At 46.9% G+C, this 22,983-nt stretch overlaps 7 protein-coding genes across 7 annotated transcripts; 4 read left to right on the forward strand and 3 right to left on the reverse strand.

The window, feature by feature from the left end:
* Positions 1-745: 745 nt before the first annotated feature.
* Positions 746-2,548, reverse strand: CTRU02_211271 (uncharacterized protein; the record flags this gene model as incomplete). Its single annotated transcript, XM_036720294.1, has 2 exons — positions 746-1,940; positions 2,025-2,548. The coding sequence occupies 2 exons, from the start codon at positions 2,546-2,548 to the stop codon at positions 746-748; spliced, it is 1,719 nt and encodes a 572-aa protein (XP_036588037.1).
* Positions 2,549-6,800: 4,252 nt separating this feature from the next.
* On the forward strand, positions 6,801-7,969 carry CTRU02_211272 (uncharacterized protein; the record flags this gene model as incomplete). Its single annotated transcript, XM_036720295.1, has 3 exons — positions 6,801-7,165; positions 7,231-7,555; positions 7,628-7,969. The coding sequence occupies 3 exons, from the start codon at positions 6,801-6,803 to the stop codon at positions 7,967-7,969; spliced, it is 1,032 nt and encodes a 343-aa protein (XP_036588038.1).
* A 1,694-nt stretch (positions 7,970-9,663) lies between these two features.
* Positions 9,664-11,375, forward strand: CTRU02_211273 (uncharacterized protein; the record flags this gene model as incomplete). The annotated part of the gene is made up of 4 exons (XM_036720296.1): positions 9,664-9,703; positions 9,770-10,330; positions 10,411-10,828; positions 10,883-11,375. The coding sequence occupies 4 exons, from the start codon at positions 9,664-9,666 to the stop codon at positions 11,373-11,375; spliced, it is 1,512 nt and encodes a 503-aa protein (XP_036588039.1).
* Positions 11,376-12,348: 973 nt separating this feature from the next.
* Positions 12,349-13,849, reverse strand: CTRU02_211274 (flavin-containing amine; the record flags this gene model as incomplete). The annotated part of the gene is made up of 3 exons (XM_036720297.1): positions 12,349-13,106; positions 13,166-13,466; positions 13,532-13,849. 3 exons carry the CDS (start codon positions 13,847-13,849, stop codon positions 12,349-12,351), a joined length of 1,377 nt encoding a protein of 458 aa, XP_036588040.1.
* A 956-nt stretch (positions 13,850-14,805) lies between these two features.
* On the forward strand, positions 14,806-16,050 carry CTRU02_211275 (transposase; the record flags this gene model as incomplete). The annotated part of the gene is made up of 1 exon (XM_070205600.1): positions 14,806-16,050. One exon carries the CDS (start codon positions 14,806-14,808, stop codon positions 16,048-16,050), a length of 1,245 nt encoding a protein of 414 aa, XP_070060843.1.
* Positions 16,051-17,445: 1,395 nt separating this feature from the next.
* On the reverse strand, positions 17,446-19,089 carry CTRU02_211276 (transposase; the record flags this gene model as incomplete). Its single annotated transcript, XM_070205601.1, has 1 exon — positions 17,446-19,089. The coding sequence occupies one exon, from the start codon at positions 19,087-19,089 to the stop codon at positions 17,446-17,448; it is 1,644 nt and encodes a 547-aa protein (XP_070060844.1).
* A 3,333-nt stretch (positions 19,090-22,422) lies between these two features.
* On the forward strand, positions 22,423-22,578 carry CTRU02_211277 (l-psp endoribonuclease family protein; the record flags this gene model as incomplete). The annotated part of the gene is made up of 1 exon (XM_036720298.1): positions 22,423-22,578. The coding sequence occupies one exon, from the start codon at positions 22,423-22,425 to the stop codon at positions 22,576-22,578; it is 156 nt and encodes a 51-aa protein (XP_036588041.1).
* Between the last annotated feature and the right edge of the window lie 405 nt (positions 22,579-22,983).

Here is a 22,983-nt window from a genome sequence, read left to right on the forward strand (position 1 = left end):
CCGTAGGATTCAAGCCGGCCGTGCTGCGCGGCCGGACACTGCGATGGCCCAAACCAACACAACCAATAGCTTGCCTCAATTGGGACGCCTGACCTGCTTGCCGCTGCACTGCCCGCTTAAGCCCAACAACTGCCTCAGTCGGTATCCCCAAGCTTCTCGACTTTCTTTCAAAGCGGAAATTATCTAAGTATGTCGGTAGCCTACTTATGAGATAGCATGGAAAATAGGAGAGAATTGCATCGCCCCTGTAGCAATACACAGCTCCTCTTATCCAGCAACTGAATTTGTCCACCGTGAACTTTTCTTACCAACTGACCCAGCTCATCCAATCATTTAATAGAAGCTTTCAAGTTGATGAGCCTAGCCATTAAAAAGCCCTGAATCCTAGCAAGGATAGCAAGATGGAATTATGATCATGTCTAGAAGTTGTGATGGAGCGGTATAGAGAGTAGAAGCCCTGCGGCAAAAGCCTGGACCGACCTGATTGTTCTTAAAAGACCCAAACATTTAAGTAGTTTCCGAGCTTTGATTGAACTTGTATGTTTAGCCATGTCGTCTTAACAATATCCAAAGCTTAGGCTTGTACCCCATGTGCAAATCTGCTGGTATGTATTAGTTTGGGCCGTTCCGTAACTGCGGTCTTGTTCAATAGCGACAAATCAAGAGGTGATTGGCATTTTTGCCTTCTCAAGTGGGTATATGTATACGCGAGATCATAGAGCTAACTATCCATCGTAGAATCGTATCAAACGGCGTCTGCGCTCTTCTTCCTCCTCAGCAACCTTGCGAGTCCATAGGAGTTGGCAACATCTCTCCAGAAACCAACTGGAGGGTCGACTTCTTGGAGAATCTCCTCGTATGCTGTAACCTGAGGGGCCTCCCAAATGAGATCCAGCTCCTCAGGCTTCAACCACTTTGTGCCTTTGTAGAACTTCCAGAAAAAGAACAAAACAGGGGTCAGGAAGACCATTGTGTAGTGAATAAAGAAGGAGCCCACATCGAATGGGTCGAAGGAGGTGTAGCCGTAGCAGAGTACAACGATGACCATCCACACCAACCCGATGTATCCGCAGTAGGGCTGGAAACGTCCATAGTAGGGAAGCCTGGAACGATCAAAGTTCTGTACCTTACACGCTCGATGGAAGGAAATGTAAGTGACGCAGATGACAATGAAGTCGATAACCGTAGATGCAGTCGTCAGCGAAATCAGCCAATCCAAGACTTTTGCAGACGAGCTTGAAAGTTGCATGAAGGAGAAAAAGGGGAAGATCATAACAACACCAAGGCAGTATATCGGAGCACCATTCTTGGTTGTCTTGGTCAAGAATTTTGGTGCTCTGCCCTCAAGTGCCAGACCATATAGAACCCTGGTGGAGGTGTACGTGCAGGTATTACCAGCCGAGAAGATCGTAGTAGCAAGAAGTGCGGTCATGAAGTGGGGCAAGACACCGATTCCAAGGTTCCCCATGGCGATAATGTAGGGAGACGCCGCGGCGCTGCCGGTGTGGCCACCTGAACCGGTGTAAATGGAGGTGAGGATGGGGTCTTTGTAACTGACGACAATGCCGACAGCGATGGCACTGCCGACGAAGAAGACTAGGATCCTTCCATAGACCACCATGTATGCTTGTTTAACGTAGATGCGTGGGTGCTTGGACTCGGCCGCCAGCATGGAGACGTATTCCGGACCGACACAGGTGAAGGAGGCGGACCACAAGGCTGCCAGGAAGCCTTCGAACTGACCAATCTGGCCGGCTCTCAAGTATTCGGCAAAAGCACCGGCTGACCACGCTCTAAAGCCGTAGGCGTCGTGTTGAGGGTTACCCCCTACCATCGTGATGAAGGTAAAGCAGAGGAGGATGGTGAGGAGGAGGACTTTGCCGCTGCAAAGATAGAACTCTGTGCTGCCATACACACCAACGGCAAACAGGTTCAAACCACTGTGTCCGAAAAAAAGAGATTTACTTAGCAGACAGTCAAGAGGGCGGCGGCTTTACTCTGCCATATTCACGCAAGGGACTCACGCGTAGAGCACAATGCATCCACAACAAACCGCTGGCACTGGGATTTGATCGCTCCAGTACGACAGCACCAGATTCAACGCGACGATTTCGAATGGTACGATAAATACTTGATAGAGGAAGAAGTTCCACCCAGCCATGAATCCGAAGGCGTCGTCGACCCATTTGCCAGCGAGACGGACGAAGCCGCCGCTGATGGGCATGTAGGTAGCCATTTCGGCCATGCAGTTGTTGCAAAGTGCGAGAACACTACTTTGAATAACAAAGGCGAGGAGTAAACTACCGGGCCCAGATTTCTGGAGAGCGCCACCGATGCTCACAAAAAGAGCAGTGCCGATGGACCCGCCAATGGCGATGAGCTGGACTTGCTGATTGCTGAGGCTGCGATGTAAGCCGTTGGTGTCTTCAGAAGTTGCGGCGATGACCTGGGTTTCATTGTGATGGGTTGAGCTGTTGGATCCCTCAAGTGACGTTTTACCCTTGCTGTCGCTTTGGGAACGCCCCTTGGGGTTTAACATAGTTGCCATGATGGTTGACGAAGTTGTTGATTGAGAGAGAGAGGAAGAGGAAATGGCTGGTGGCAGCCTGAAGGTAGAAACGATGGGGTAAGACGGTAGATACTTATATAGTATTCTGGTTATTTGGTTTTAATTTCGGGGTTCCGCAGGTTCGGACATGCCGGGTGTGATCCATGGCTTATGATTGTCTGAATTGTAACATAGAGGGGGACTTCGCTGGGCATTGTTATCCTCAACAGGCTCAAGCTAGGTTCAGGAAGATGTCCCTGATTTGCTGCAAGAAACCCAAGTACCCTTTGCTGCATTCTAGTCGAGAATAACTCGGAAAGAGTCAATAAAAAGCCGCCAAATTCCAAATTTATTAAACTGTTTGGCATCTTATTGGCTGCGTTATCTTTGAAGTCGTCCCTGCAAATACTGGGTTAGCACGAATCCTTACTAGGGGCAACTTGAAAGCTTGCGTTTTCACACCTCAATTCAACATTTAGCCTCTACTTTACTACAAGGGTTGGCATTGCAATGGGCATGACGTTGATGTTCCCCATATGATCCTCCACTACCTTACACTACAATGCCCGAATCAAGGTAGGTGAAACGGGAGCAGTGAACCATGCGGGGACGACTGATACCAGCGACTTGAACAATCAAAAGTTCGTTGGTGCCAATTGTGCCTACCCCGGATTCGCTAACCCCTGAACCATGACTCGCAGTATGACATGTGTGCATTTGCCGTCGAGTGTGATGCCTGCACTTGTGTTGTAGAAGAGCGCAGGGGCAACATGTACAGACTTAGTGCGGTGTTCTCATTCTGAGCACCTTTTTAGGAAAGACCCACGTTGCCCTTGGTCCCCCCTCTAGATACCGGGTACCGCCTATCAGGCTTTAAGGTCTATCTATACATGAATAGCCCCTGCAATTCCCACACTTTCAAGGAACAGCCCTTTATCTGATTTCAGCTATCATTTACATGGCTGCTATTCATGATTTCGCTCTGCAATGTCACCAACTAGGTATTCTCAGTCCATCTCGACGAGGGCAGCTTCTTCCTCGGGGCTTGTCTTCCTACCATCTATCTTTTATTTTTTTCTTTTTCTTTTTTGCAAGCTGATTTCGCTTTTCAAATGGCAGTTTCTGAGCTCTTGTCTTTTATCGGATCACAACGCAAGTAGCTCCTTCCCCATTAGTCAAGACGTAATATTCTCATCTTCTTGAAATGAGGCCTCTTCTCATCCTCTTTTTCTATTGTTTCGTTCTTCAATTCAACTTCAGTCTTACGTCTCAGTTTCCCAACAGGAACACGAACGCGGTGCTCGTGAAAAGATCGCACCAGTTGACTAAGAATATGAAAAAGCAATCTTCTTAGTTGTTGCCTTCCGCCGCCACGATGGCGCCAACCTGGCCAACCTGCCGAGCTGACTTGGAGAAACGGAGTGACCTGGAGGCAGCCCTGAGATACAACGCTGAGGTAGACGAGTTTATGGAATTTGAGGTAGGTTAACTATTCCTTCCTCATATCAATATAAGCTAATCAGTTAACTCGCTAGGACAGACGACTTCTTATAAGCATTGCGAGAGAACACGTGAGGGAGCAGATCGAGCTGCTTATGCTACCTCCTGAAGCTCATGGAACCCCACTTGCCAACAGAATTCATCGCGAGAAAGAAAAAGTTTCTGCCAGCGACACCTATAAAAAGAAAGAAGAACTGCCAGCTGACAATCACGACAAAAATGAAGACGCTTCAGAGACTAAGGAAAATGAGGGGGCCAGCAGCCCCCAATCGAACAGCAACGGGAACGATGAGAGCCCTTCTACAGGCTAGGCTATCGATGAGTGTGTTGAAGCAGTTCTTCCCAGCATGAGACTTCATTAATTACTGTATCAAACAGGCCATTTGAGTGCTGAGGGTGACCTTAAGAGCCTCTTTATGGATGAGGAACTCCAGTCAAAGGATTAGTACAGGGCCTGGTGTGGTCCACGGCTAGGCATGTGGCAAAGGGGACTAGATACCAAAATAAAGCCTTCAAGTCACGTAAGTGACACGGATGCCGAATAAAAGAATTTGCTGCATGATGACCAGTCTTGTGATTGATCATGTTGATCCATGCGATTTCGATGACCCGGCACAGGAAGTTGTAGTATGATTCGTCCGAGATGTAACACAACCAGCCGCGAATTACTAACTAATACAGCAATGTTATCCGTAAAATCTTGTACGCTGAGAATATTTCCACTTTCGGCAGTTTCCAAGAGATACCAAGGTGCCACACCCGTTATGTCTTTGTTGCTTGGTTGGGTCTGCTCATTTAGCACTCCAGGTTTCTGAAACAACCGAAAAATGCCTCCGGAGGAAGAGTGAAGGGAGATGCGTGAATGGCCAAGCACCAAGCAACTGGATTCGTACCACGTGGCTGAGATTTAGTGGCAGCGATTCCTTGAGGAACAAGGTGGTCAGGTGCGTTATCGTCGAGTATCAATCGAGGCGTTAGTGATTGGTTGTGGCGAAAGTCTACCAACTAATGGTTGCAAATCCCTCCATCTGTGAATCGTTACTAAACGTTGATGTCGCTCAGTATTGGTTAGGATATCGTAGCCTCTGCTTGGAATTATTCAAGGGGTCGGCGCCAGCACAGGTCGTGTTATTACCACATGAGTAGCGTTAATTGCTGAGATTTTTAGGTATCCCTGAAAAAGAAAGTATCAAATGAGGCGCTTAATAGGTTGAAGAATCTATCTTCACGACGGAAAACTGTTTCTGCTGAGTGGTGTGTCGGACAATGTGTCCTTTACCCAAATCGTAGCCACACCCCGGCAGAAGACTTGGCAACTGTGTGTCCCCAAAGGTCTGTGTATCCTTTCACGGCCTGCCTATCTACCCAACCCCGCAAGCATTTCCAAGATGTGCTCTTAGCGGATACGGCAGCAGCGGCCTGTGGTATTTCTTACCAAGACTCGGCTGGCCTGCAATGTGTAAGACAAAAGGGTTGACTGGGCAGCACCAACAGTTGAGCCGGCGAGAATAAATGCCGTTCGGATGTAAGTAACACCCAAAGGACTCTCTTTTGAATTACCCAAAGTGCAAGAGTCTAACACATCTTGGTTTAAGGGGTGGATTTCAGTTAGGTCATGTGGCGGAAGATGGGCATGTATGCCCACTCCGGATTTAGAGGATAAGGTAGGTCAAGAATTGGCATCCCGATGGTTGCTTGTATCTTGTATCATGTCCACCTGCATCGCAGCTCGCATGTTGCTGGGATAAGAGAGATCAGCCCTCATACCACCGTTTTCTAAGAGTATCTGCTCCATTTCATCTCTGGATCTGGAGTCTATATCACAAAAGTCTCTACTTATTTATTTATTTTACTTAGATGTCGAAACTGTTTTTAAACGAGCGATTAGAGTGTGCTTGGTTGGAACCTGCTCCCGCCTTCCTTCAAGGCCAACCACTCTTCACAACGCAGATACAAGCCAAAAGCAAAGTATACCTGTTTAATAACATGGCTGTTGGGAGGGTTGGAGATATCACCACTTTCAGGACAGTGGTATTATCCCTGATTTGACTAGGGCATAGTTGTTATGTAACAGTTTCACGATGAACGCGGGGTTCGTGTTCTCCGCTGCGTTCATCTTGCACGCCAACAATCATCATCAGAAGCAAAGCTTTGCATAGTGGATTTGGCTAGATATGCCTGAGATAATGGAATTCCCGGAAGCTGAATGGCCACAATCCAACAGAATACGAGGGCAATCAGCGCAACTTATCGCCGATGCAGGAGCTTGGAGATGTGACCCACCCACACTGTCGCGGCTCGGAGTGATACACCTTAGTTTCGTGATTAAGTCTGGCCACTCATAAGTAAGACGTCTCATTAGAATTGCTCAAAAAAGCTAGTGTGAACAGTATCTAAACTTTCAGCCAGAGTCTTCCTTGCCCACCCCATGTTTTCCCCGCGCTAATTGTGTGTAGACGATCCCCGCTCATGACGGAACACAACGTCCCCACGGGGGAGTCTAGGTAACGCCCAATGCTAACTTACTTAGCGATAGTGGCTTCCAAAATTGGTGCGGGTATCCGTAGAGTCAGGTATAAAGCCAAACGGAAACGCTTCTCCCACCTCATGCCACAACCTCCTTCTCAACAACCTCAACTGGTATCACATTTAAATCGACATCGAGGACCCGCGACCTTGACTACCAACATACCTAGCTAACCTTCAAACGATCTACCATCTTCTTTCAGAACCAGACACATATCCAATCACAATGGGCGCCGAAGTCATGATGCCTACATTTCCACCTACCGTGCAGGGCCCTAAGCTCAAGGAACCTATGCGGCCAACGAATCAACTGCCAGACTTTCTCATTAGTGAGGCCCGGCGTGTTGAAAGGGTTGCATTTGACCCAAAGAAGCATCTTCAGATAGCTGAACCAGAAAGGATCTACACTATGCAGGAAATCGGACTCGGGGGACAGGGCATTTCACCTGTCGCGGCATCAGCACCCTTCTCTATCTTCACACCCGAGGCCGTCGCTCAGATGAGAGCCGAGATCTTTAGCGAGGGAGTGCTTCAGAGCTGCCAGTATACTTCTGACTTTGCGAAGAACATGATCCGTGGCTACGGACCCAAGTAAGCTTAGGCTCAGAGTTGGTTCTTGAGGGTTAATTCGGTTACTGACTGTTCTTGCCACACAGGCTTTGCCCTTTTATCTTCGACGCGTGGAACAGCCCCGAAGTCTTGAGTGCCGTCTCAAAAGTTGCTGGTGTCGATCTTGTCCCGGCAATTGATTACGAAGTCGGCCATATCAACATCTCTATCAACGATGTGACAACTGAGCTTATCACGGCCAAGAGTACCGCGACTTACTTGGAGGATGAGGAATCTGCATTCGCCTGGCACAGAGATAGCTACGCCTTTGTGTGTGTAACCATGCTTTCAGACTGCACTGGCATGGTTGGCGGCGAGACAGCCATGCGAACGGGTACTGGAGATGTTATGAAGGTCCGGGGGCCAGCAATGGTAAGCTGACATATTTTTTTTTCAAAACACCAAGTACTCTAAGGGAGCGTTCTAACAAAGGTCGACTTGCAGGGCACCGGCGTTGTGATGCAGGGCCGATACATCGAACACCAGGCCTTGAAGGCGAAAGGCGGCAGAGAGCGGATCAGCATGGTGACCGCTTTCCGCCCGAAGAACCCACTGGTCAGAGACGAAACAGTTCTCACTGGCTCTCGCCCAATTAGCGGCCGATCTGACCTCTACTACCAATGGAGTCAGTACCGTCTCGAGGTGCTTGAGGAGCGTCTTCGTGATGGAGCCAAGAGGCTTCGGGACCGTGAGCGCACTGGCCGTCCTTTCGACCTCGACTCGGCTCGCGAATTCTTGAATCTACAAAAGCAGTTTCTCGAGGCCACCATTCTTGAACTTGAATAAGCGCTCAAGCCAGAAGAGGTATATTCGCATAGCTACATGTAGGCTTGATGATTAGGGCTAGTCAAGGCGCTCAGAGGAGGAAATCAGCATGTATTACGATACGGAACGATCAAATGAGACACGGCTTTAGCGTGAAGATTGCTTATGCAGTTAGGTTCTGATAAAGAATCAAACATATCCTTCCAATAGGTTGTGCCAGTATCACATGTAGTCAGCGATTTACCTACCCATTGCTGCCAGACTGAAATGCTCTCACAATTATTGCTTTGAAACATGAGTGATATGCCTTTCAGTTATACATACTTAAAGCAATATCTCAAGAAGTATCCAATCGCCAAAAATGGGGCACTTACCTCCAAACATCTCAGTTGAGCTGCAAATTCTCCCCATGGAGTTCGTCGGCCCGTTCACTTAATTAGATTGAGTGGTCACTGTAGGCCTGTCTCTTAATATTAACTTGCAAGAGACCTTCAATCATGTCCGCTGTAACCGTTGGAATTGTAGCCGGTGTGTGATGCGATGGCGTCGTTGCCTGGCCTTCCTTTCTCATAGTCGAACGATGGAACGGAAGGGGCTCGATACTTCTAACTGCATGACCTGCGTTTTTGATGATCCTTTAGTTCCATGCAAAAGATGTCCGCCGAAACCCTTGACAAAGATTTGACTACGCCCGATCTCAATCAGCACTACTAGTTTGCCCACATCGCGGGTTGGAGCTTGCTGTTGGGCTAGAACAATACTCTATATAACCAGTCTCTCTTACAATTTCAGCAGATTGGTAGAATGATGATTTCTAACTATTTGACCCTGACTATGTGTTTTTTCGTCGAATGATCTAGTGTTTGGAGGAAACATAAATTCTTGAATGCGTCAGGTTGTGGATGCTGTCATTTTGCACTCGACATCTTAGAATAGGGAATGGCATAATTTGGCGCTTTCATGTGCAGCAGCAGTAAACATCTCTTATCGTAAAATGTCCCTAGTATCTCCCTTGGAATCTGTCGTCGTACATTGTGGTTCTCTCAAGTCATCCGTGATCTGCACGGCCTGGCCAAGAGGCGGGGAGGCTTTGGCATAGTTCGGTTCATACTAAAGCATCAGAGTTTAGATGCCGGGACGTAAGAAATCCTAGGAAGCAAGCAAGCAAATAAAAGCATAACTATTAGTAAGTAGCAGCACTGCGGGATGTGTCATGATTCAATATTCTCCGAATGCTTAGGCCACCAGATAGATACTTGAGCCGGTGCTTGAGTGACAAAAGAAAACGAGGCCGAGTCACCTAACAGAGATACTCATCTTATCCTAAGAATCTTATGCGATTATAAGTATAACTTGTTAAGATTACGGTAGGCAGCTCCGTCGTTCTTCAGAGTCTTATCCGCGTGAACAAGCAACCGGGCACATGGCTCTCATTTGGTTTTCCTTTTCTGGAATAGTTCGAGTAGGGTTGCTCCCACGCTACATGGGAGCCCCCAGGCCGATCTCCGGAGAGAAGGGTGGCAACAAGTGCGCTAACAATGCCGTGGGTGTGGTCCCTTAGCCGTGGGAAAATGCGGGGAAGCGGAGATAAGACCGGGCTTGTTGGGGCTCTACCAACCCCCGCATCTCTTCATACCCCATCTCAATTTGCTTGCTTTGAGCAACTCCAGGTATCACATCCAGAGTGAAGACAAGATCAGCTTTGTGACGGTATCATGCCTAGAAAGAAGAGGAAATATGTTCCCAAGGTGAAGGGTATGTTGTTGCGAACAAACCATCTTGGCGTTGGCGAGTTAAAAGCGTTAAGCTGATGACGGGCAGGTTGTTATGAATGTTCTCAACGCCGCATCGACTGCGATGGGACGAAACCCAGTTGCACGAAGTGCACCACACGTGGTATTTCGTGTAGCGGTTTTGGTCCCACGTATAAGTTTCTTGACGGCTTTTCTTCAAGGCGCAAGTCGTCCTCGGCGGGGAACAGAAGTACTCAGTTAAAGGACGCCCTGGCGCAATCATCAGCGAATCCGCCATTTCCATTGCGACACAACCGGAAACAACAGGCTGCTATAGAACAAAGAGAATCCTACGATGACTGGGATGAGATTTATTGGGCCATCTCAGCTTCAGAACTCGATGGCAGCCAACAACAACTACCTTTACCCGATGCAATCGACGTCTCCTGGTTAGCAATTCCTCCAAACGAGGATAGCGTCGATAGCGGAGGTATTGAAATTCAAAATGAGAAATTCGATGAAGAGGCTGAGGAAGAGATATTCTCTCCTTCAATGATGGAAGTCCTAGATTCCGAAGTGTCACGGAGGTCCCTTACACCAGTAGATTTGAGTATACTTGAGCCATGGAAAGAGTTTCTGCTCACACACTGTAAGTGCATCACACTCGTTTAGAGAATTTCTTCATTTCCGTTGAAAAACGACGTATTGGTGCTGACGGCTTCTATAAAGTCTCAGAAGCTATCGCGCCAGAAATGGTAGTGGTCGACGATTGTTTTAATGGCTGGAGACATATTATCCTGCCTATGGCTTGGTCTAGCGAGATGATCATGGACTCCGTGTTAGCCGTTTCTGCGTTCCATATTGCCGGAAGAGTTGCTGTTCAGCCGGTGGTCGATCCGGGCCGTCTCTATGCTCGCGCAATCAATCAGTTGCTGAAACGGAAAGACCTGGTGAATGGGGATGAAGAAGCGAAACTGCTAGTTGTTCTAGCCATTGTAGTTCTCCTCGTTTCGGTCATGGTCAACGGATTGCCAGATTTCCCTATCGTCTTCCAGATGTTGGAATCAGCACTCAACGCAATGGGCGGAGAAAATGTACTCGTTGGTGGAGGAGAGATGGGTAGTTTTCTACTCAGGCAAATTCACAAGTAAGTCATTGATTGTTTCATTTACGAACAATTTTCACTCACCGAATATCCTAGGATGCGAGTATATGCGGCACCGCTTCTTAGCCTCGATGCCGGGGTAAACGCCATCATGTACCATGCACAAGAGAGCTTCGACTGCTTGTACTACTACCACAACCTGTATCCTGACTACTGCTCCACATTCGACCTTATTGCAGATCTTCGGCAGCAAGCATTCAAAATTTACTTGCACCGGGTCTTGGCGGACGGGAGCGGAGACCACTCATCAGAAGAATTAATACAGACTTACCAGAAAAGCCTGGATTCATTTACAGAAGGATCCTTTGGCGAACATGTCCTCGTTTGGCCTACATTTATTGTTGCGCTAGAGTGCCACAATCGTGAGCAGCAATCATTCTTTGAACGATTTCTGCTCCGGAATTACCATCGCAACAAATTTATGAATATCTTGAGGGCGTTGGACTTGCTAAGAAAAGTCTGGAATATGAATGAAAACGAGAAAAATTGGCCAGCGTTGATTCCTGGAATGCGGGTGTTCATCATGTAGATAAGTTGTATTTGCTCGGCTAGCATGGTGTTTAAACATGCGGTATCTTGAGGTTTTGTATGGTAACGTCCCACACCCACTTCTGGGCACCCCCCACATTTGGGCACCCCATTTACACCAAAAACGCCGTTTTTCGAAATTCTATATTAAACTAAATACTTTACTTATTAAAGAGAATAAATATATATTAAATAGATTAAGACTTAATTATAATACTTAAGTAGCTATATACTAGTATTATTGATAATAAGTATTATAAATTCAAGGTTTAACATTTATAATACTAATTTACCTAGCCTATATCTTAATATATAAAATAGGTAGAGATATTTAACTAATATGATTAGAATTTTTAAGTAAGATATAGTAGATTTATATATTCTTATACTTAGTAAAAAATTCTTTAAGCTTAGAATAATATTTTAAAATTTCCCTTAAGAAAAGTTTCTATTATAGAATTTTAACCCTTAATTATACTATATTTACTAAAGTAATACTTTTAAATCTCTTTTAGATATAATTATATACTTTTAATAAGTATAAATATTAATTTCCTAGATTTTTTAAATAAGTATATATGAGCGAAAATATATTTTTCTAATGTTAAGGAATACTAGTAAGTTACTAGTATCTACTAACATTTTAAAGCTTTTAGTTTTAAACTTCTATATTATAACTATTATTATATTTAAACCTTTATAAAAAATTAGATGGCTATAATTATACTTAACATAGTTTATATATATTTTCTTTTCTTAGTAAGTATAGTAGTTAGTTTAATATAGAATTTCGAAAAACGGCGTTTTTGGTGTAAATGGGGTGCCCAAATGTGGGGGGTGCCCAGAAGTGGGTGTGGGACGTTAAATGGAACTATAAAAACAACACGTAGTTTTGTTCAATAGGATGTGAACTCTACCTAGACACATACGTACTCGTTAAATATCAATTGAATGCTTTAATGCCAGAGCACGTCTTACAAGTTGGCTCGCGGTGAGCGCTGAACAGCCCCGATGACCTCTTTAGCACCTTGCTCCCCGGAAGCCAAGGCTCCTTCCATGTAGCCCTTCCAGTCGTTTGAGTATTCCGTACCGACGAAGTGAAGGTTGCCAACAGGCTTCCCATAGACGTCGGCATATTCAGTCAAATGACCAATGGCAGTAATCGGCGCGAGTGCGCCCCTGCTGTACTGCTCATGTTTCCAGATCTGGTCAAAGACCTCAATAGGACGGTATGCTTCTGAGCTCTCATCAACGTTGAAAACCTTGGCAACCTGCTTAATCACCTGGCTGCGACGCTCGTGGGGGTACAGCTTGGACCAATCCTCACCAAACTTGCCATTGACGAAACAAGTGAGAGAGAATTGACGCACCTCATCGGCGCTGGTATCGCGAGCAAGTGTGATCGGGCCTTCGTAGCACATGAAGAAGCCGTTGTAGCCGAGGTCTCTCCACCACGGCTTGTCGTAGAACAAGATGCACTTGTTGTAGTGGCCTAGTCTGGCAGAGTCTGTGACCTCCCGTACCCTTGACGGCAAGGCTGGAGAGAAATTAAGCTCATGGAGCATGGCGCTAGGAATCGAAACAATGGCCTTTCTTCCAACAAAACGCTGGTTTTTAGTGGTAATCACTGTAACGTGAGTTTGGTTGTTCTCGATGGACGCGACCGGTGCGGAAAGGTGGATGTTGCTGTGTCCAATCAACTCGGCAATGCCATTCGCAATTTGCTGTGTGCCTAGATATCATGTTTAGCTTTGCTTCACTCGTAACAGTTTTCGGGGTTGAAGAACACACCATTATGGAAGCGCTGGTAGTTTCCTCCGGTCTTGTCATCTGCCCGAATGGAAAATAGGCCTCTGTTGCAACGACAGTACTCAATAAACCAAGCGGCTGATTCCTCGCTAGATTCAACACCGTGCATGACCTTGACCCAGAGGTTGATCATAGCAACTGTCTTGGGCAGTGCACCAAGCTTCTTCACGTATTCGTCCAAAGACACTTTGTCGTCCTCAGGCTTCGGGGCTTCGCGCTTTAGAGATTCAGCTTGAATGTGGTCGCGGATGGTTTCGAGGTTCTTCTTCTCCTCTGGCGTAAACTTTTGTTATAGTATTAGAATTTAAGGGGGCATAATGGTACTTTAAGGTGTTGAAGCCCACTTACCTCGGGCGTGATACCAAAAGGAAACTCAATCCTCTCCTTTGAAGACACCTGCATCACCGCTGTTCCTACCAGTCGTTGCTCCACCATAGGGAGCTTGAACCTCCGAACCCATTCAGCAATTCGTTTTTGTGTGTTGACGTTGACCCAAGCAGCTCCCAGATCGGCGTATCCACGCCCTGAAGCTAACGGCACACTCCACGTCTTTCCACCAACGCGGTCTCTGGCTTCGACGACTGCGACAGATAGGCCAGCCTGTCGGGCAGTGTAGGCAGCCTGAAGACCACTTAGGCCGGCACCGATAACGACGACGTCGAACATGTTGAAAGCTACTGCTGAAATACCGAGAAGTAAAATCTAGAGAAATTTCTTTGTAGTATCAAGAAGTGAACTGGTTGAAGACAAGGAAAATTGAACCGAAAGGTGCGGAGTCCTTGGAGATAAATCATGGCCTTCATGGTGCCCTCCATGTGGAGAAAAATCAAGAGGTACGTACACACAGAGGAAAAGCTCGACGACTTCAAGCTTCATGGGCTCGTTCGGCCCTTCGGTTGAGACCCAGATCGCGGATGCCAAATCTTGGTGGCACCATGATCAGCCAAAAATGAGTCCCTTCATGCCGAGTGGCCAGCGGATCTGGGAGACTTAGCTCTTTCCCCAGCTATTTCCATGATCGCACCTTTACTATTTAAGCAATGGGAGTGAGATCCATCCCTATCATCCGCTAATTCTCATCCGACCCCTGATCCGACCCTTGGCATCTTCGAGCTTGCCGACTGTAAATGGTGGGGTGAACACGAGTTGAGACTGGCCTTTACCCAATATGGTAAACAAAAAGAGAGAGCTAGAATTGTGGATGGCCGGGCAATTTCTCCGCAAGCATACTCCTCAATCCCCGCATTTGAGCGCCCAGGCAGGGTCCCAAAGTTGGGGTCTGAGAATGCTGGTTGATGCCAGCCTGACGAGTTACTTTTGCCATGTTAAGGCAAAGGATTCCTAGCCAAGCAAGTGTCCCTACAAATTTGTGCGATTTTGATTTGCAAGGACTCTGGAACGTCCAACTTCGAATTCTGTAATAGTTCTAATTCTCGTTGCAAGGTATTTGGAAATAAAATAAGAATCACTCGCCCCTCTCCCTCCGTTAGAAGTCCTAACTGTTTTGCTTAGCAGAAAGGATAACGTACATGATAAGCGAGTGAGACAGACAAGCGAGTGAGACAGTAAACCGCGACCGTCGCACCTTGACGCGACCGGCACCTTTTCCTCTACAATAAATCATGGAATCAGCTAGTATTGAAAGAAGGTTACAAATTGCCCTTCAAGCAATGAGAAATGACCCAAAACTTAGTGCTCGGGCCGCAGGTGCACTCTATACAGTCAGTCACGCAACATTAAGCCGGCGACTAAAGGGAATAGTCTCACGACGCGACAGCATGCCTAATTCACGGAATTTATCAGATTTAGAAGAGAAGACAATAGTTGAGTATATTCTCGACCTAGATGCGCGATCATTTCCTCCCCGGCTGAGTGGTGTGGAAGAAATGGCCAATCGACTTCTCGCAGAGCGCGACGCGCCTCCAGTTGGGAAGCGCTGGGCTTCTAATTTCGTCAAGCGACAACCACAGCTTAGGACGCGTTTCTTTCGTAAGTATGACTATAAGAGAGCTCAATGCGAAGATCCAGAGGTGATTCGTGGCTGGTTTTCGCTTGTGAAGAATATAATTGCGAAGTATGGTATTGCTGATGCTGATATCTACAACTTTGATGAGACCGGCTTTATGATGGGCGTTATTGCTTCTGGAATGGTTGTTACAAGTGCTGAAAGGCGTTCAAATACGAAGATGACACAGCCTGGTAATAGGGAATGGGTTACAGTTATCCAGGCTATTAATTCCCAAGGGGAGAGCATCCCGCCATACATCATCGTTGCAGGCCAGTATCACCTCTCAAGCTGGTATACAGAAACCTCTCTTCCGGGCGATTGGGCTATTGCAACGTCTGAAAATGGATGGATAACAAACGAGAGAGGTATTGACTGGATCAGACACTTCGACATTTATACAAAACCACGTACGTCTGGGAAATATCGCCTCCTCGTTGTTGATGGTCATGAAAGTCACCACTCCGCAGCCTTCGAGCTCTTTTGTCAAGAAAACAACATTATTACACTGTGCATGCCGGCTCACTCGTCTCATCTACTTCAACCCTTAGATGTTGGTTGTTTTCAGCCGTTAAAGAATGCCTACGGTCGGCAAATTGAGAATAAGATGCGGCGAGGCACAACCCATATCTCGAAGGAAGATTTCTTTGCAGCATTTCACGAAGCTTTTAAGCAGTCTTTTACGAGGAAAAATATCCAGGGAGGTTTCCGAGGAGCTGGACTTGTCCCTTTGAATGCAGAAAGTGTTCTCTCAAAGCTGGATGTAAAGTTCCGAACGCCAACGCCTGAGGAGGGGGTCCCTCAGACACCAGACCCTTGGATCTCTAGGACGCCGAGCAACCCAAGCGAAGCAAGATCATAGTCTACTTTTATTAAGAGTCGAATCTCACGCCACCGAAGCAGCTCTCCAGCATCAATTTATAGTGCTGTGAGTAAGCTAGCCAGAGGGATAGAAGGACTAGGGCATCGGGTAGCATTACTAGAGTCAGAGGTTCAAATCCTTCGAGAGGAGAATGCAATATTAAGTCGGCGTCGAAGGGCTAAGAAAACACGTCTACAGAAAGGAGGAAGTCTTACTATATCTACTGGAGAGGATATACAGTCGCAAAGAGAGGCAGACACGCAACTACAAGAGGAAACGCGACGGAGTAGTGGTCGCAAAGTAAGGTCTGAGACGACTCATCGTCGGTGTAGCGTATGCGGGAATACAGGCCACAACGCGAGAACATGTCAATTTATTAAGGAAACATCCGAAGAACAGGAATCCGAGTAGTATTAATCAATCTAAGATTTCTTGTTATAGATTTCGATATTATTGTCGCGAAGGTCTGGTTTACTGTCTCACTCGCTTGTCTGTCTCACTCGCTTATCATGTACGTTAATCTATTTCATTTGCATTCTACTTCATTAGAAAGCGAATACCAGTACATTTACCCCATGCCAACTGTCCAAACCCCACAGCGATGGGCAGTTATCCTGTTAAGATATACAGAAAATTGTTTTGCCACCCTCGGCCGCCCCAAAGTCAGTCATTGCGACAAAGTTTCCTGCAGGAAAGTTGAAAGCCGGGCAGTTACACTGAGTCTTCAAAGGACTATCGGGGGGTAGAGGTCCCTGGGAAAAGGAAGGATTCGAACCGTCGCAAAAATTGCTTTTGACTATCTGGCACGGACTCAGGCACGACTCCTCAGGCGTTTTAGGGAATCGAGGTGGGGCCACCGCGGCGGACGTGGCGGCGAAGAGAGACAAAAGGGCGATTTTCATCATGTTTGGTATTGAGGCGGCCGAGAATAGTGAGGGGACAGTTGTTGAATGAGTGTGATGTAGGAAGGAGTGGGTTCGACTGAATAGTAGTGATCGAATGATGTAAACTAGAGGAACCTGTAGGTGGACTTAAACTATTATTTATATATTTTCATAGCACTAGAAACAATGTAAACCAGGTAATTCAGCAAGTATTAATTCCCGTCTTAATAATTCATAAAACTTATTAGTGGATAGTGTTACAGCCGTAGCCCTCATAAAGTTTGTAAGATCTACACAACTAGTCATGTAACTATAGCCTGTTCCATCAAGTGCTACAGGGAGAAGTGAAGCCGATCAGGGCTGCTATATCTGTTGGTTTTAACAACTCATGTAACGTACATGATAAGCGAGTGAGACAGACAAGCGAGTGAGACAGTAAACCAGACCTTCGCGACAATAATATCGAAATCTATAACAAGAAATCTTAGATTGATTAATACTACTCGGATTCCTATTCTTCGGATGTTTCCTTAATAAATTGACATGTTCTCGCGTTGTGGCCTGTATTCCCGCATACGCCACACCGACGATGAGTCGTCTCAGACCTCACTTTGCGACCACTACTCCGTCGCGTTTCCTCTTGTAGTTGCGTGTCTGCCTCTCTTTGCGACTGTATATCCTCTCCAGTAGATATAGTAAGACTTCCTCCTTTCTGTAGACGTGTTTTCTTAGCCCTTCGACGCCGACTTAATATTGCATTCTCCTCTCGAAGGATTTGAACCTCTGACTCTAGTAATGCTACCCGATGCCCTAGTCCTTCTGTCCCTCTGGCTAGCTTACTCACAGCACTATAAATTGATGCTAGAGAGCTGCTTCGGTGGCGTGAGATTCGACTCTTAATAAAAGTAGACTGTGATCTTGCTTCGCTTGGGTTGCTCGGCGTCCTAGAGATCCAAGGGTCTGGTGTCTGAGGGACCCCCTCCTCAGGCGTTGGCGTTCGGAACTTTACATCCAGCTTTGAGAGAACACTTTCTGCATTCAAAGGGACAAGTCCAGCTCCTCGGAAACCTCCCTGGATATTTTTCCTCGTAAAAGACTGCTTAAAAGCTTCGTGAAATGCTGCAAAGAAATCTTCCTTCGAGATATGGGTTGTGCCTCGCCGCATCTTATTCTCAATTTGCCGACCGTAGGCATTCTTTAACGGCTGAAAACAACCAACATCTAAGGGTTGAAGTAGATGAGACGAGTGAGCCGGCATGCACAGTGTAATAATGTTGTTTTCTTGACAAAAGAGCTCGAAGGCTGCGGAGTGGTGACTTTCATGACCATCAACAACGAGGAGGCGATATTTCCCAGACGTACGTGGTTTTGTATAAATGTCGAAGTGTCTGATCCAGTCAATACCTCTCTCGTTTGTTATCCATCCATTTTCAGACGTTGCAATAGCCCAATCGCCCGGAAGAGAGGTTTCTGTATACCAGCTTGAGAGGTGATACTGGCCTGCAACGATGATGTATGGCGGGATGCTCTCCCCTTGGGAATTAATAGCCTGGATAACTGTAACCCATTCCCTATTGCCAGGCTGTGTCATCTTCGTATTTGAACGCCTTTCAGCACTTGTAACAACCATTCCAGAAGCAATAACGCCCATCATAAAGCCGGTCTCATCAAAGTTGTAGATATCAGCATCAGCAATACCATACTTCGCAATTGTATTCTTCACAAGCGAAAACCAGCCACGAATCACCTCTGGATCTTCGCATTGAGCTCTCTTATAGTCATACTTACGAAAGAAACGCGTCCTAAGCTGTGGTTGTCGCTTGACGAAATTAGAAGCCCAGCGCTTCCCAACTGGAGGCGCGTCGCGCTCTGCGAGAAGTCGATTGGCCATTTCTTCCACACCACTCAGCCGGGGAGGAAATGATCGCGCATCTAGGTCGAGAATATACTCAACTATTGTCTTCTCTTCTAAATCTGATAAATTCCGTGAATTAGGCATGCTGTCGCGTCGTGAGACTATTCCCTTTAGTCGCCGGCTTAATGTTGCGTGACTGACTGTATAGAGTGCACCTGCGGCCCGAGCACTAAGTTTTGGGTCATTTCTCATTGCTTGAAGGGCAATTTGTAACCTTCTTTCAATACTAGCTGATTCCATGATTTATTGTAGAGGAAAAGGTGCCGGTCGCGTCAAGGTGCGACGGTCGCGGTTTACTGTCTCACTCGCTTGTCTGTCTTACTCGCTTATCATGTACGTTACTCATTTCGAGAGTATATTTATTCTCTGTAATGCTAGGCATGCTGTGGGTACTAGCAATCTCCACAGACAAATAACGCTGTATCTCGACACTTACGATAATAAATGACTGGCTGCTTCTGTACCGGCTGTAGTGCGGAGAAAAAGGGGCTCTGAACCTGGAGTTCTAAGGGCTTGGCGGAAATAGAACCCAGTAGCGCTCGAGGGGATATAAAGAGCTTGCAGTGTTGTGCATAGATTAGTTCCACTGCGATTGGACTTCTGGTGGCTCTTACAAGTGTTCCTAACCTTAAAAAGATATAACAGTTACAGATGCTGACTAAGGTAGAATGCTATCATCGTGTCTGGGCAAGATGAAGCCCGTAGCGGAGAGTCTTGGAGTATCTACTTGAAACTCAAAATTGTCATGTCAGCCGTCCTTTGGATGGGGCTGCGCCACGTATACGCACCTGCATCCCTTGCTCGCAAGATGGGTCTCTGCTGGAACGATGACGACGGACTACTAGGTTTAAAAGTTGGAGGTATTGGACTGCAGGATGTGGCCGTCTATACTTAGTCGTCACACTACACTCGCCATAAAAGACCCAGTCTGAATATCGAAGCGCAATATGTAGAGTGGTTGATTTTTCCCATGGAATGCTGACTGGCAGCAGGTACAAACACATTCATCTCAAGATTCATATTTCTCCAAATACTACATAATACCTGTCATCGGAAAAAAGAAAAACACTCTTCGTGTCTCATTGGCATACACTCGCACGAGCTTGAGATCTTGAACTCCCCTGTGATAGTGTTTCAGTAGATGCCAAGAGGCTCGTGGAATCGCTAATCACATTCTGCATGGTGGGAGTTTATTTTTTTTTTTTTCAATACGACTACTGCGATTTCGTATGAGCGACAGCGTACAAGAGCAACCGGGCCAACAGACACAAACGTCTGGCATAGAGCGCTAGATGGGCTTGCAAACCCACATGCTGGCTAAGAAGAGCAGTTTGAAAGCCAAAAGAGCACAATAAGGCAGCTTGCCAGCTCTGCACCATCACCGGTAGTTCTAATCATTGAAACTACTGTGGCCTTGAGAAAAGATGTGACCACTAGATTCGTCCCATAGATATGTATACAATGTAGTACCTCCAGCCGATCTTAGGAGCGATCCAAATCCCTGCTGTTATGTGCTGACGGATGGGCTGGACCCTCGAGGACGTTTTAAGTTGGAGGCAATTATCATCGAAACGAGCTGTAAACCTGAATAACTTGTCAGCAGCTCCACTCATCCCAAACGCAAAGCCGTTGCCAACATGTCCGGAGCTTAACCGGGCCACATCAAGGAAGGCCCTGTCACTCTTACCCTGTGGTTAGAACGTTTCCGAGCCCTTTGGACGAAACTGTGCCTCTCCGGGTGAAAAAAATGAATAGTCATTTCCATATGAGTGTTAAGTCCAGCAATTATTCCTCCTTCACTTGTGTGACTCCTCATTACAGCGAAAAGGGGTTGCGTACTGCAACAGGCCTTGACTTGTTTGGATTAGGCTAGGGATGCTAACGCCGCTCTCCTGCTGGATTACTCGCCGCCCTAAGCTCGCGCGATCTGTGTCGGGAGGGTGAGAAAGGGAGTCTATAGGCACAGTTGGACCAACCCCCTTCTTGCAGTCTCACAAGCCGCTGCCTACATTCGCCGAACCTCCACGCCAGTAGTGGTGTATCTGTCACGATTAGAGAGAGAGAAGAAGAGGTGGAAAACCCTGGCGAGGTCAGAACATGATCGACCTCGTAGACGCGAGGTTCCAAACAGCATCCTGGAAATCTGGTCCATTTCGATGGAACATATACGGCGAGAGGATGATACGGCATACCGGATTCTCCTCACTCTGGCATACGTCCAGAATCAGAACATTCAGAAAAGGCTCATCGAAAAAGTAGTGGAAGCAGGCCTTAACGAGAATAGGCAAAGTACTACACTCGCATAGATGCTGAAGAGGAGAAAGATAAAATTCTATGAACTTTGGAATCTACCTACTGTATTCAATAGCATGCTAAAAGATACTATAAGTGAAAAGAGAGTCCCAGTCATACCTTGTGGAGGATGGAAAAACAAATGTGCTCTGGAAGCAGTGTAGGGTAGTGGTTGGGATGGCGTCGTCTCTGCAAAATGTGATACCAGTAATCCGGGCTTACCAAACAAGTATGGGAGCACGCCACGGAACAATATCCATGCTGCTAATCACTTCTCGTAGGCTGCAAAAGGACTTGAGTAAATTCTACGGCTACTGGGATGGTATTCGCGAAAATAGGTGCACACCTATGAGCAACAGATCGAGATTCAGGCGGAGCAGACCACATAGGTACCTTCTCAGTAGAGAGGCGCAGTCGAGCTGCATCTCAATCCTGCGGACCTAATTTTATATGAACCGGAGAATAGTTGATTACCTACCTACGTCTGCATGACTGCCAGCAACAACAGAGGCTCCATCATCCATGCACTTATTTGGTGTTTATAATCGCTTGTGCCGCTGTTGTCAGAGATGCATAGAATGGGGCCATGATCCGAAACCGATGAGTCCAAGGGCGGCTTTAAAACTAGCTACCTCGGCGTTCCTTGCGGAGAGTTGCATTTGTAGGCTGTTCCGCTCTGTTAAGCCGTCCCAAATATGGCCTCCTGGTCAGCGATCCGGTCCATGCGCTTCTTCCAACACCTTCGCGAAGCTAAGTTGTTCAATTGCCTCCTCCGCATCAACGCTTTCTGCTTCTCATTCATCGACGTGCTTTCCTCTGGTAAGGAACGCTGATGCCTTTGTATTTTCTGTGTTGCACGGGATACGAGGTGGTTTGGCGGAGACTGATCATGTGTGCTGGGTGCTTTGGACCCTATACTCGGAGTCTCCCAAGACGAGTTGTCATAGTCCGGGTCGGACACTGCGAAGTCGGGGTTAACGAACGGTGGCAAATGATCGGGTGTTAGGGGGACAAGGCTCTCACACGCCTCGGGAGGTAACTTTATTCAGAGTCAACATTGTGTGCCAAACGACGTAGCCGGGTCAAATTGTGATCGCTCAAAACAGTACCTAAGTCTTGACCAAGCAACGGCTCGAATGCATTTTGACCGAAACTTGCGGAAACCCCGTCGTCATTGACACCCAGCAGGCCAGCATCGAGTCCGCGCGGAGGGATTCAGATCCGCGGCCAAACACATCGAGTCAGCTGAATCGTTGCGTTCTAGCCTTTGGAGCCCAACAGATGCAGGTCTTCACGAATGTTGATCTCAACCTCAAGACCGCCGGTGTCAAGGGCTGGTCTCAGGTCTTTCGTGTCACCTCATACCACGTCTCCATGACCGATGAGGCTCTCGAAATCTGCGTCCAGGACTTCAAGAAGTATATGACTGGCTACTAGCCTTGTTGAACTGCCGTTGTCGTGCTCGCTCTGGGAAACTTGGAGGGTCACATCGAGATCGAGGTTAGCACTTACAACACGGAGGGCGCCAAGGTTGCCCAGTAAACGTTACAAACTCGTGGGAGTTTGGGACATTGTCTCCATAGTGTCTATTAAACGCAATATCTCCATACCGTTTCCAGTTCATAAATGCTGCTATGTCTTGAACAACGACCGTTTTGTTCCAGAAACCATTCGAGGTTCGTTGATGAAAACATGCAATACCATCGGGTCCTGACATAAGGCATGAGTCGGGGAGACAATTCGTGAGACGTGTATGAAAACCACACAAAATCACACAAAACCACAAAAGGTCATGAGCCTGCAACGTCGTGCACCCCACGTTACGGTTCTGGAAGAGTAACT

This window comes from Colletotrichum truncatum, assembly GCF_014235925.2.
Source record: "Colletotrichum truncatum strain CMES1059 chromosome Unknown Contig_0007, whole genome shotgun sequence".
NCBI lineage: Eukaryota > Fungi > Ascomycota > Sordariomycetes > Glomerellales > Glomerellaceae > Colletotrichum > Colletotrichum truncatum.